The 12,683-nt window shown below is 44.0% G+C and overlaps 1 protein-coding gene across 3 annotated transcripts in view; it reads right to left on the bottom strand.

Annotated features, from left to right (window-relative positions):
- Positions 1–12,683, bottom strand: part of Arhgef28 (Rho guanine nucleotide exchange factor 28) — a 295,501-nt gene that overhangs the window by 51,064 nt on the left and 231,754 nt on the right. For all 3 annotated transcript variants that reach the window (XM_005356442.3, XM_026783747.1, XM_026783748.1), the window contains 6 exons: positions 10,796–10,918; positions 9,421–9,538; positions 6,781–7,035; positions 5,077–5,153; positions 1,775–1,953; positions 746–837 (listed from right to left, as the gene is read on the bottom strand). In XM_005356442.3, the coding sequence (XP_005356499.2) occupies positions 746–837; positions 1,775–1,953; positions 5,077–5,153; positions 6,781–7,035; positions 9,421–9,538; positions 10,796–10,918 (844 nt within the window). The remainder of the gene's footprint in view (positions 1–745; positions 838–1,774; positions 1,954–5,076; positions 5,154–6,780; positions 7,036–9,420; positions 9,539–10,795; positions 10,919–12,683) is intronic.

The following is a 12,683-nucleotide window of genomic DNA, read 5'->3' as shown; positions in this document are numbered from 1 at the left end:
ACACCATCTTTGCATGCGTCAGTTTGCGGTTCTGCTTCTACACACCATCTTTGCATGCATCAGTTTTCCCTGACTTCAGTGTGTTACAGGAGTCTTAGAACACAGAGACCTTAACTAGCATCAAATCCAGAGAGTCCCTGCTTCAGTTGGTTAAGGGAATTGAGGAGAAGACAGCAAATTTTTTTGTTGTTTTGTTTTTTGAGACAGGTTTTCTCTGTATAACAGTCCTGGCTGTCCTGGAACTCGCTTTGCAGACCAAGCTGGCCTCAAATTCACAGACATTCGCCTGTCTCTGCCTCCCTAGTGCTGAGATTAAAAGTGTGCACCACCACTACCCAGCCAGCCAGCCAATTTTTTTTTTTTTTTTTTGGTTTTTCAAGACAGGGTTTCTCTGTAGCTTTGGTAAGTGACCCTAACATCAGCCGTGGAGTTGAGAATTAGTGAGATAATGTATTTCTTGGCTTCACAGGGCACTCGATGACCCTCCTGCTGAGCTTGTCTGCTCACAGAAGCTGCACCTGGCAGCAACTCCAGTGCTCACCAGCACCACGTGATCCACAATTATGGTTCCCTATGGGTTATGTGTATTTCCATGAGTATCTTAGTTACTTTTCCTTATCTATGGACTGGTGGTTTTCAAAGGTGGAGGGTGGGCAGTGCGGACCTCAGATGCTCACAATTAATCCCAGTGGTCACCACCACTCAAGAGCACAGGACCCGGGAGCCAGAGCTACACACTTCATACCTTGGCATTGCTGGATTTTGGCCACTCTGGCCTCAGCTTTCCGCCTCTCTTCATCGGACTCACTTGTCCTTCCTCCTTCTTCTTCTGGACAACTTTAAAAGACAACAGTCAAGGCATCACTGAAATGAGTTCCAAGGATCTCTAAGCTTATTAGAAAAACATGGGAACTTGGCAAGGGAACGAACCCAAAAAAAAAAAAAAAAAACCAGCATGAAGAGAATTCATTGTTCCCTCTTTTCAAAAGATCGGTTTTCCTGGGATCGCACACATTACAACATAGATTCAAAGTCAGCTCTATAGGATGATGCAAATATTCCAACCCTCCCCCTACTGCTACCACTATCATCAGTACAGCTAAGATAATAGAATTTGGGGTTTGTACCATTATGGAACTCCTCAATAGGGCTAGAGTGGAAGGGATGTAGGACAGACAGCAGGCCTCCATATGGGGTAGGTGTGGTAGAGATGGGAGGAATTACCAACAGGGATTATAATTCCCACCCTTGCCCCTCATTTATCAAAACCATTCTTGCCCGAGTAACAAGCAATATGTTTACTGAGAACATTGAGATTCGCCAGCCATTTATTCGAATGATTCTTCGGGCACAAGGAGAAACAGAAGATAGGGTCCCTGCCCCCAAGGAGCTTCCAGTCTAAGGGGATCCATTCTACCTACATGTAAAATGTAACAACTACAGGCAATAGATGGCAAGGGCCAAACCAGAGCCTCAGAGAGTGGCGGTGATGTGGCACATGTCAGGTAAGACAGAGACCACCTGGACTGAAGAGGTCTTCATGAAGCAGGTGAGCAGGGGCCACAGCAAAGCATACAGGTAGAGCGGGAAGGCACAGCATGCAGAGAGGTGTGCAGAGGACACAGCTGCAGGCGACATGCTACGGCAGGCAGGGGCAAAGGTCAGGGAGCAGACACTTCTGGCTGAGGCAAAGTTTTCATGCAGGGGAGACACGGTTAGAACACATTCCCCAACTGAACAAGGACACCCCAAAGACGAACGACAGCCAGGTTACCTTTCCACGGCCTGCTGGATGCGCCTCATCCAGTTGTTCCGTTCCTCCTTGGAATTGGTGTGGATTTCGTACATCTCCGGACCGGCAGATGAGGCGCTGATCAGGAACATGCCTCGCTCCTCGTTAGCGACCTCTCTAGCAATAAGTTTCTGAAGCGAAATAACTGAAGGCTTCTGGTCCTGCCAGAGTTGGGAAACGCACAGGTGAAATCACAGGGTCTCTAAACCGAGAGCCACATGGGAGAAAGGAGTTGCAGAAAGCAAGCAACAGGACTGGGGAACCCACTTCAGCCCACTCATCACCTTTCAGAGACATCAGAAGTTCTCCAAAGGAGAGGGGAAAGGAGATCACATTAGCTCTCCTGCGGCTAGGACAGTGTTTGGCACCATCAGCTGGGAAACATGGCATTCAACACAGGAGCTTGTGGGGGACATTTCTTGCTCAAACCCCAAAGCAGATGGAAAATGAGGACTTAGGGGAATGACTGTCCTTAAGACTGTCAGTTTAGGGACAGGAAAGATGGCTCAATGGGTGACAGTAAATACTGCTTTTGGCAGAGGACCTGAGTTTGATTCCCAGCACCCACACTGAGTGGTTCAAAGCCGCCTGTGACTCCACCTCTAGGGGACATGGTGCTTCCTCTGGCCTCTGCACTCACATATGCACACCCACATAGAGAGAGACAAACAGATTCTAAAAAAAAAAAAAGAAGTAAATGCTTTTTTAAGATTGGTAGTTTAAAAGGGCAATTTTAAAGAGATCAGATGGTGAAGAAAAAATATGATCAACTGTTGTCAAAGAAGAAAATGTATCTCTGACATTACAATCAGATTGTGAAGGATGAGAAGTTAGAGCCCATTGGAATCAGAAATAATTGCAAGACAGTAATGGAAACAGAACCCTAGGAACTAAGGGGCTAAGTCATCAGATACAATGTAGAAATGGGCAGACAGGACCTCAGACTCCCTAGACATCACCAATCCCTTATCCTCCAGTCTCACAGGTCTCAGCCCCAGAACTGCTGCAGCTCTACCTGCAAGTAGCTCTTCCTCACCAACCAGATGAACACTGGGTGAGCAGAACTGGATCTAAATCATCTTCATACGCCAGACTCATAGCCTTGCATAGTATAGTCATGCAATCAATGTCTGCAGAACTGAATTTAACGTAATTCCATCTGAGGGAAATTGGAAGAAAGTCTAAGAGTTGGTGTCCAAGGTATAAATGAAATAACTTGTGCCAACATTTACTGCGGTCTTTCAGCGCCTCCATGCCATGCCCTGGAGCTTCACAGATGAGACCTCAATAGCCCCACACCTGGCTCAAGAGCCATGATTAAAAGAAGGGCCAAAAGAATGTCTGCAGGATGAGAAGGATGTGGGATATGAAATCTGCTTTGGTCTGTGGCTCCCACCACGGTTTACAGAGCTAGCTGAAGCATGTAGTTTTGTTTTTTTCCTTGTGGACTGGGTTTTATCCAGAGTTTGGATTCTATATTCTCCACTTCTGATGTCTTGTTGCTGCCTTGTCTGCCTTCCCAGTATTGCATAGCTATGCCACACCTAGAGTTATTGGCCAAGGCATCTCTGCAGTGGTTTTCATGCTTTTCGGAGCAGTGTGAGGAAAAAGAAATAGATTATGATGGAACGGACTACTGGTCTACCCAGTCCCGTGCTTGGCCTCTGGAAAAGGAGAGTAAATGAGTAAAGCCGATTTTGAATTTTCTCTGTAATGAGAGGGGTCTCCTAAACATTATTAAGATCCCTTTTGGTATTAGAGATCTATATTTCAGCCTCCTATTTCTGTATGTAAAAATGTAAGCCGAGTTTGAGCTGCTTGATGTAAAAGGATGGAAAATTATTAGTTGTTCAGTGTTCCAGAGAAAGGGAGATGGTGGCAAGATCTTTCCAAAGTGAAGAATAAATAAAGGGTAGAAAGGAGTATTAATTAAATCCCAACCAACCAGACAGCATCAAGGGCATGCTTGTCATTATTCATATGAACTACACAAACACTAGTGAAAAACAAGATTCAACATCCCCAACAATGAAGGCGACACATCAGCTTTAGAGACAGATGTTAAGTATATAACAAAGACCTAACACAGCCTAACACAGCCCACAAGAATGTTTTGTTGTGCCTTTGAATGTCAAAGGTATTTTTTAAAGTTAACAACATTTGTGAGTAGGACCTGTCACCCTTCAAGAATACTCTAGAGTTGGGAGTGCATGGTAGAAACAGAAGACTGGCTAACCTGGACCATATTCTCATTTCATTTATAAACACCAGCTACAGCTCAGGAAGCATGACTTGCCTTGACCCTGGACGTGTACTCATTAGCTGAGGACAGTCCCTGCTCTCCTCATCATGCTCTCTGTTGACTTCACTCATTTACATTCCTGCCCAGGTTCTGCAGCTCTCTGCAATGGAAGGCCTCTGATAAAAGGGAAGGGGGAAAGGAGAGGCTATCTGTCTCCCGTCCAACTGCTACCCCATCGCCACTGGTGCTGGTTCTCTCTGTCTCCCGTCCAACTGCTACCCCATCTCCACTGAAGCTGGTTCTATCAGCTAAAGATCCTACTGGGGCAAAAATACCTTAAACTTGCTTCATATTTTAAAGTTGAACTTATAAAATATGTTAAAGTCTACTTTTGTGCTACAACGAGAGTGATCTACTTACCACAAAGGGAAGGGACACATGAATGACTGTAGTCATTAGAAGCCACTATGGCAGGAGGGAGGTTATTCTTTGAGCTTGACACAGTTACTCAGTAGCAGCACATTTGTCTAGCATGCAAAAGGTCCTGGGCTCAATCCCCAGCACCATGAAAAATGAAAAAATACTCTCCTTTAGAAATCTCCCTGTCCTCTTGTTTGACAGAAGGGACATTATCACAGCAGGTGACAGATGAGGTTGGCAAGTGGCACAGCAAAAGGACCATCCAGCAGAAAGAAAGAACAGGATGCTGGAAATGACCTATGCCCAGCATTGATACCTCAGTTGCCAGAGTTAAGCACGGGAGATGGGGATGAGGATGGAGACCACAGTAAAGACCTAGATAGCCAGACAGTAGGAAGGTTCTTGAAGCCCTGAGGACAGTGTCTATTCACCATCAATGCTAAAATAGTTCAATATTTTTACAATTGATTAAACTGCCTGCTGAACCAGTTGTGAAATCTGTTATAGCAGTGGGAACACAGTATGGACATAGTCTTGTCAAGCGACCTTTTTATTTTATTAGGAACTTCAGGCAACACGGCACCAACTTGTGAAAATGTGCATTGTGTGGTCATATACTTACAACAGCTGCAAAGATGTATTTCTGGTCTTTTTCTTGTAGGAAGAGCAGCACATCAGTTAGAAGCAGAGCTAGGATATCTTCAAAGACAAAATCATGATAGTATTAATGAAGGGAACCACAGCCTAGATGACTTTACTAGCTAGTTTAACTTCGTGCTTGACATTTAAATCTGCTTAACAAAAATGGAAGACTTTTCTAGGAAACTTGTATTTAGAAAGCCTCTTGCTATAGTAGTTAACATCTATCAGTGTTAAAATGCATAGGAAGTTGTTTAAGTGGACATATTTCTATGCAGCACTTCAGATAAACTATAGGACTGTAGCAAGAACAACTCTCTAGGAAATGTTTAAGAGCACAGCACAGTTTTCAAAATGAAAGAAAAAATATATAAAATAAGGCTCTGAGATGATGAGATAGCATAGGCTTGCAATCCCAGTACTTGGGAGGCTGAGGCTGGAGGATTACAAGTTTGAGGCCCGCCGGAGTTACATAACAAGACCTTATGTCAATGCACACCCCCCCCCCCATGAAAGAAGGGCCTAAGAGAATAGAGCATGCCCTTGCCTTTAGGGGAAATATAGCTAATTTAAAAAACTGTAAGGGAACAGCTTCCACAGCAAGTGATGGAGGACACCTGCTCCATCTGGGCTGCGTAGAGTTTATTTCTCTATGTCACTTGGAATCTTCGCAAGAACTCCCCCCTTCCTGTAACTACCGCATAGCCTAGTCGAAAGAGATGATGCTATTCAGTGGGCAGAGAAACAGCATCACATGGATGGCAATTAGTAGTTCTTCAAGACAACATCGCAAGCTACTCATCTGCGAATACCTTTGCTTGAATTTCCATCCAAGCCTGCTCATCCTCCGGTGGGCAATGACCTTCAAGTGACTATAATAGAATAAATCCTTATTCTCCCACTTGCCTAAAGATGTAATTAAGATGAAGGAGACACAAGGTCCTCAGAGGCTGTAGAGGAGGCTGAATAGGCAAGCCTTTAAGCTTGGTCTTCAGGTCTGGACCAATAATACCAGACTCTCTGGAAGGAGACCTGAGGGGCCGTCAATTTTTCAGGTTCCAGAGATATAAGAAAGCACATGACAGCAAGGTGCTAGCTACAGTGCAAGCCCTTGAGAACACCATTAAACAGCCCTGGACCCTAAGCAGACTAACAGAGTCAAGTTTAAGCCTGTCAATAAATTGAACCACTGAGAAAGAGCCTATCACAGGGCCAGTATGTAGGTAGATGTGTCATATTACTGAATAACCAAGGTGATATTTAGGCTTTTCTCATTTCACCCTCCACGGTCTGAAAGCCCCAGGTTGTCTTGGCACACGGCAGATCCTTGCTGTGTAGGTGTGGGCTGGCCTTGCTTTTAACACACCACATTTAGCAGAGTATTTCTGCCCCAATGATGTTCAGAACTCTCGACTCCTTTGATGTCACACATCACAGGCTTTCATACTCATGAAAATATAGGGGAAGGATTTCGCTCAGGACAGCAAGCTCCAGTCAAGCATGTGTATCCCCCAGTCACATTTACCCACTCAACATCACAACTTGAAGATGTCTCAACTTACAATAGTCCGGGGTTTCTGGAGGTGTACCTGCAAGTCAGAGCTATTTTGCTTTCGAACATCTGTCCTCTTTTGAATGAGTGATATGTACAAAGGGAGGAGAGATTGGGCTGATGGGACCACGGTACCTTTGAAACGGCCTGTAGCAGTTTTCCAGTAGACGAGCCCGTCATGCAAGAGGGCCCTTTCCTTAGTCATCAGGGCCTGCTTCCTAAACACGTGCCCGTTTTTGAGCTTGGTGTACGTCTTGTTTTCAATTTTATTTAGGATCTCCAACCACTTTTGGTTCTTCTCATATTCACTGACTTTTAGATCCACAGCTGCTATCATGTCCTTAATTAAGCCAAGAGCTTTGCATAGGTCTTTGTGTTCTTCAGTCCTCTCTGCATGAGGGAGAGAAGAAAGAAAATGATAATAATCCAGAATACTAAGAGAGGCTATTTTTTGTCTTAAGTTTTTAAATATAACAAAGATTCCCTAAGAAAGACGTTAGATTAAATTCAAACATTAAAATATCTCTCTGGGCCACCAAAAAGAAGCAATGCAATACTTGCTATAAAAGCTTTGCATTTGTATTAGCTGGCAGTGAGATGTCTGGCTTCCAGGGATAAGCCTGCCTCTCTGCAGCAGGGCCATCATTCACCCTCATTGTTTATGGGACTAGATTTAGAACAACCTAGGAAGCAAGCTGCAGGGCATTTCTGGGAGAGTTCCCAGGGACATTTCACTTAGTAGGGTCCCATCTTCTTTGCATGGCTTGGGGACCCAGACTGAACAAAAAGGGTGAGACAAATCCAGTGCCAACACTCATGTATCTCAGCTTTCCATCTGCAGATGCAATGTGGCCGGCTACCTCACACCGTGACCGCCATGCTTTTCGCTATCATGACAGATGGTGTCCCCTCAAACTGAGAGACAAACAGCCCCTTCCTGAAGCTGCTTCTCATCAGGTTATTTTGTCACAGCAACAAAATGGATCAAATGTAATCTAAGCAGGGACCATGGATTGACCTGGGCACTCCTCCTGTCCTAGAAACAGGAAAGCGAGTAAACCCTTCACTGCGTTTCTAAGGACTGAACCCAGCCTTGGGGTCATGCTCACGTCCTCTGAAATGGAGCCGCAGGGTGATTTAAATACCCCAGACTCATTTGCCTTCTGGGATATATTAGCATGAAATTGAGGATTTTAATATTCTAATTAAAGTGATTTAGTCCCATTATTCTTTTCTTTTGATTATGAAGGAAATGAACGAATTTTGAGGCCCTGTATTGTGCCTCAAGAAAACCAGCCAGGTTTCTCTACACAGAACAAGACTATCATCTGTTGTTCTTTAAACCACTGGCCACGCCTCTCACCTCCAGACCACCTTAAGGAAGGCCTCTGGAGTAGCTGCTGGAATGGCTTCCGGAAACCTCAGATGAAAGGGGCTTGAGCTCTTTTCTGTATTTGATGATAAAGATCAGCTAGTTGATATTTGCCCAGGTGCCTGGACCTGAAGAGCTAAAAGGAGGGGGAAGAAGGGGAAGAAGGGAAAAAAGAAAACTGGCAGAGAACCAGAGACTCTTGAGAGCCTACAGCTGCGGGACACACGTTTATAAAGATCAGCCAGGAGGAGGGGAAACAGATCTCCAAATGTCTACACATCCCAGCTTCTCAGCGTGCACACAGATTCATGCAAGCATGATCAGAGCATCCAAAGATCACACCTGATATCTGTGTCTCCAAGGAGGAGTCTTTCTTGTCACCTTCCAAAGAACACACACACCTCATGGCTTCTCTCTCCCTGACAGAGCCTTTTCCCTCCAGAAAGGAGATTTACTTCTAAGGAAACTATTTCAAAATTCGGAAAGCCAAGGAAAGAAAAGTGAGGTTGAATTACCAAGTGATCGTGAGTAATTCCGGGAGAAGGCTCAAAGGTTGGCAAACCGCTGTCCCCTAATGCCTTGAAACTCAAAAGGTGCAGCACCAGTCTCAGGGGAGCCTTTACAAATGCCCCCACCCTGCCCCACCAAGCTCCACTCACACCTACCGACTCCCCACCTGCACGCAAACGTACTCCCTTGTGAAGGGACAGCTAGTGAGGTTGAGGACCACGGGGCCACAATGGTCAAGTGAATCAAAGGCCAGAAGCTCCAGGAGTAACCTTTGACAGCGCCTGCCAGAAGGAGGAGGCCTCTGTGCCACCATGCTGACTCTGTCCAGAGGCAGAACTCACAGTTACAGCTTGCACTGTAAGTGGGGCAGCCCACTGGTGCCATCGACTCTGCCTACCAAGAACGTGGCACGGGTGGAAGCATGGATGGAGTAAGGTGCGCTAACACTACTGGACACAGTTTTGTCACTAGGGTGTTGTAGGAAGTTAAGAGAATTCACACGATGCAAACTCAAAGGCCTCCATTTTGTTTTCATTCGTTTGCTGAGAACAAAATCAACGAAGCTTTCTCTATAGACTATTGTCATATTCTCTCGTGCATCAAACAATAAAGAACCATAAGTGGAAGAGGGAAAGAACCAACTTTTACAAGTTTTCCTCCGACCATCACACATTACATTTATTGTGTGTGTGTGTGTGTGTGTGTGTGTGTATAAATATATCTAGTCTCTTCCCCCCACACACAAAATAAATGTAATTTAAAAAAAAGTAATTTCTCGTATTTCTCAAAATGAATTCCAATTCAAAGGCTTTAGAAGCCTGCTCACAATGAGAGCATCGTGAAGGCCAAGAGCCCCTGGGAGAGACAAAAGCGTCCCAGCAGTCATCTCTCACCTTTTGTGTACTGCAGGATCCTCTCCACCAGAACCGGGTACTTAGTGATGCGCTGGGTGACAAGCAGGATGCACTCTGGGATTCCTCGGCGGCGGGCCAAAAGGTTGCTGTTTCGGATCTTGAAAAGTATAGACATTTTTATATACACCAATTATTTTACTTGAGGATTTACAATTCAAAATCTACAACTATATACTTTGTCCATACTTCATTGTCACTATCAGTTAAAATGCATATATTGTCATTGCAGTTCGTACTTTTGTTGTTGACCGCCAGAGTCCAGGGTATGGAGAGTTTCGGCTCACACTGATGCATTTCTAATCCCCAAATGAGCGAACTCTCAGGGTCCAGCATCAGCAAAGGTTCTGAACAATCATGAACGTGTGCATGCTCGCTATTTGCCTTTCTAACATATCTTCCTCCATCTTTGCTATTACACACTGTGGCACCTGAGGTCTCTTGTCACAGGGCAATCCTTTTCCTAAACATTTAAGTCCCATAGCACATGTTTGTGAGAAAGAAAACCAGAGGAGAATCTGGTAGAACTCATAGAATGACAAACAAAAAATGCAGGACCCAGAAGCTTGGGCAAATTTTTTCCATAAATAAATGTGAAAGGTAGGGAAAAAGCAAGGAAGAGAATTCAAGGTCAAGGAGATTTAAGAGACATAACTGCAAGCCAGGCAGTAGTGACATGTGTCTCTAATCCCAGGAGGCAGAGGCAGGCGGATCTCTGTGAATTCGAGGCCAGCCTGGTCTGCAGAGCTAGTTCCAGGGCAGCCAAGGTTACACAGAGAAGCCCTGTCTTGAAAAACCAATAAAGAAGAGACAGAAATCTGCCATATACAACAATGAACCTTAACCAGGTCCCAGCTGACCAACGCAATTTCAAAAGATGAACAATGAAAATTGAAGATGTCAGAAAACGACTGATAATTTATTAATTGCTAATGTTACCACGATGCTTTAAAAGTGTCAGAAAGACGTAGATGAAATTATATGATGTCATGGATTTGGTTCATATTAATCCACTCTGAAGCAAAGCCATGGGATAAACAGATTCTCTATTTGCTTTTGCTTTGATTTTTCAGACATGCGACTTGCCCAGGTATGAAACCACTTCCCAGAACCCTCCCAATATTCTCACAGGCTTGGGGAATTTGACATTACAGATACAGACAGCAGACAGAATGCTTTGGGAGGAATATTTTACTACTCTCTAGACTTTCCATCTTTGCCATAAACCCATCACTTCCTTCTTCTTCCCCCTGAGAAATGGAGCCGATATGAAACTTGTTTAGATGATTAAAACACAAACATGCACAATACCCCACGGTGGCCTCCCACTCTGCAATTAAGCTTGAACAGCACTTGCCTTAATAAAGTTCTGAAACTTTTTGTTCTGCTGGAGCTCCTTAAAGAGGCTCACGGCTTCTTTGTGATGGCTGCAGAATTCTCCGTAGATCTTCTTCATTTTACTTGCATTTTCTTCTGAAAACTGAGCACATTTCCAAGACGGTTTAGAAATACCTCATTACGTGCACAGAGGAAAGAACATGACATTTTTGTGTATTTCCAAACATCACAAATTTCCCAAATACAATCACTCCCCTTCCCCCAGGCACTTCTTAAATTAAAATAAAAGGAAACGAAGTAGCAAGGGCCGACATAGCAGCATCATATTGTACTGCGCTAGTTGTCAAACCTGTGCTTTACTGTTTGTTTCACTTTTATGCAACTTACTTATTAAAACTGTAGTAGTGCTACTTTCACACCGGATGTCTGACATCATGAGCGGATCACAGGCAGGTGATCGTTAGCCATGATCAGAGAAGGAGAATAACCAAAATGCTAATTTATTAACAGAGGGGAAAAGGAAAGGTGTGGACTGAATGTTTCCATCACCCTGACCTGTGGAGAGATCTTCATAAACTCCAGAGACACAGGCAGAGTTGGGAGGGTTAGCTGCCTCATTTGGCTGTGGTTTAAGACCACAACAGCTCTATACGATCGCATCCACAAGGAAGGTCACTGTGACAGAAAGCCTCCTCAGAAAAGTCCTTAAGAAGCATTCCATCATCTTTGGCCTTTTCTCTTCTGCTCAGTTTTATCTGTGTTGATGAAAATATGTCTGAAGAGATGATCCTTAAGCCACATGGTTAAAACAGAGCTAACAACACACAGTACCGATACTTCAAGAAACTAAATGACTAGGGGCTTAGACAGCTTAGTAGTTTAGCGCACTTGCTGCTTTTGTAAAAGATGTTCACTTCCCAGCACACACACACGGAAACTCACACCTTTCTGTAACTTCAGTTCCCGGGGATCGGATTCCCTCTTCTGACCTTAAGTAATTCACAGATGTACATGTAGGCAAAACATCCATGTTCGTATAGTTTTTAAAAAGTTTTTGCAATCTAAATGAACAGAGAGCTTTACAAAGTTCAAAGAATGGAAGAATCAGAATAATAAAGGTGTCAAACGTACCCATAGATAACGTAGATTTAACCCAAATCATAGCTATCTTTTTATAAATATATGCAAAATTATTCTTCAGTATAAAGGAAATAAAAGAAAAGAAAACATCTAAAATATTCTCAGTACAGCAAGGAGACGCCAGTGCTCAATTTTCTAGATTATTCCACAGCTCCCATTTCCAAGCTGGAATGGAAAGATGCAGAGACGCACTCAGCGGAACAGAACAGAAACCCAGCATGCACAAGATATTTTTTGGCAAAGGTTCAAAGCCAGCTCCAACGGGGGAAGAATGGCCTTTCAATGGCTATATAAAGATAGGACACGAGAGACATAAAAAAATAAAAATTAAAGAACCCCACCCTTCCAAAACTCATAGAAAACTAACCAGGAAATCCAGAAATTGCATTTTTAGGGATTTATTCTGACAAAGTCAAAACCTGAATTTGAAAAGAAGAGGAGGAGGAGGAATGAGCTACATAGGTAACCACTGATGTGATGGAAAGAACTGGGCCAATTCCCTAAGACTACAAACTACATCATTCCATTTACACAACGCTGCTGAAAATGACAGAAATACAGAGTTTCCTGGACTCAGAGAGGAGGTGGGAGCAAGGGTAAGAGGGAGGCAGGCATATGGAATGTAAATGGGGAAAGCTTGTGATAAGAACATTGTCTTGACAGTATGGACACCAGCGTCCTGACTGTGGTGTGTGAAGAACATTGTCTTCATAGTGTAGACGTCAGCGTCCTGACTGTGGTGTGTGAAGAACATTGTTTTGACGGTG

Source organism: Microtus ochrogaster, chromosome 19 (genome assembly GCF_000317375.1).
Source record: "Microtus ochrogaster isolate Prairie Vole_2 chromosome 19, MicOch1.0, whole genome shotgun sequence".
Taxonomy (NCBI): domain Eukaryota; kingdom Metazoa; phylum Chordata; class Mammalia; order Rodentia; family Cricetidae; genus Microtus; species Microtus ochrogaster.
Note: the sequence above shows the minus strand (reverse complement) of the source record. Positions and strands in the feature narration are given on the sequence as shown.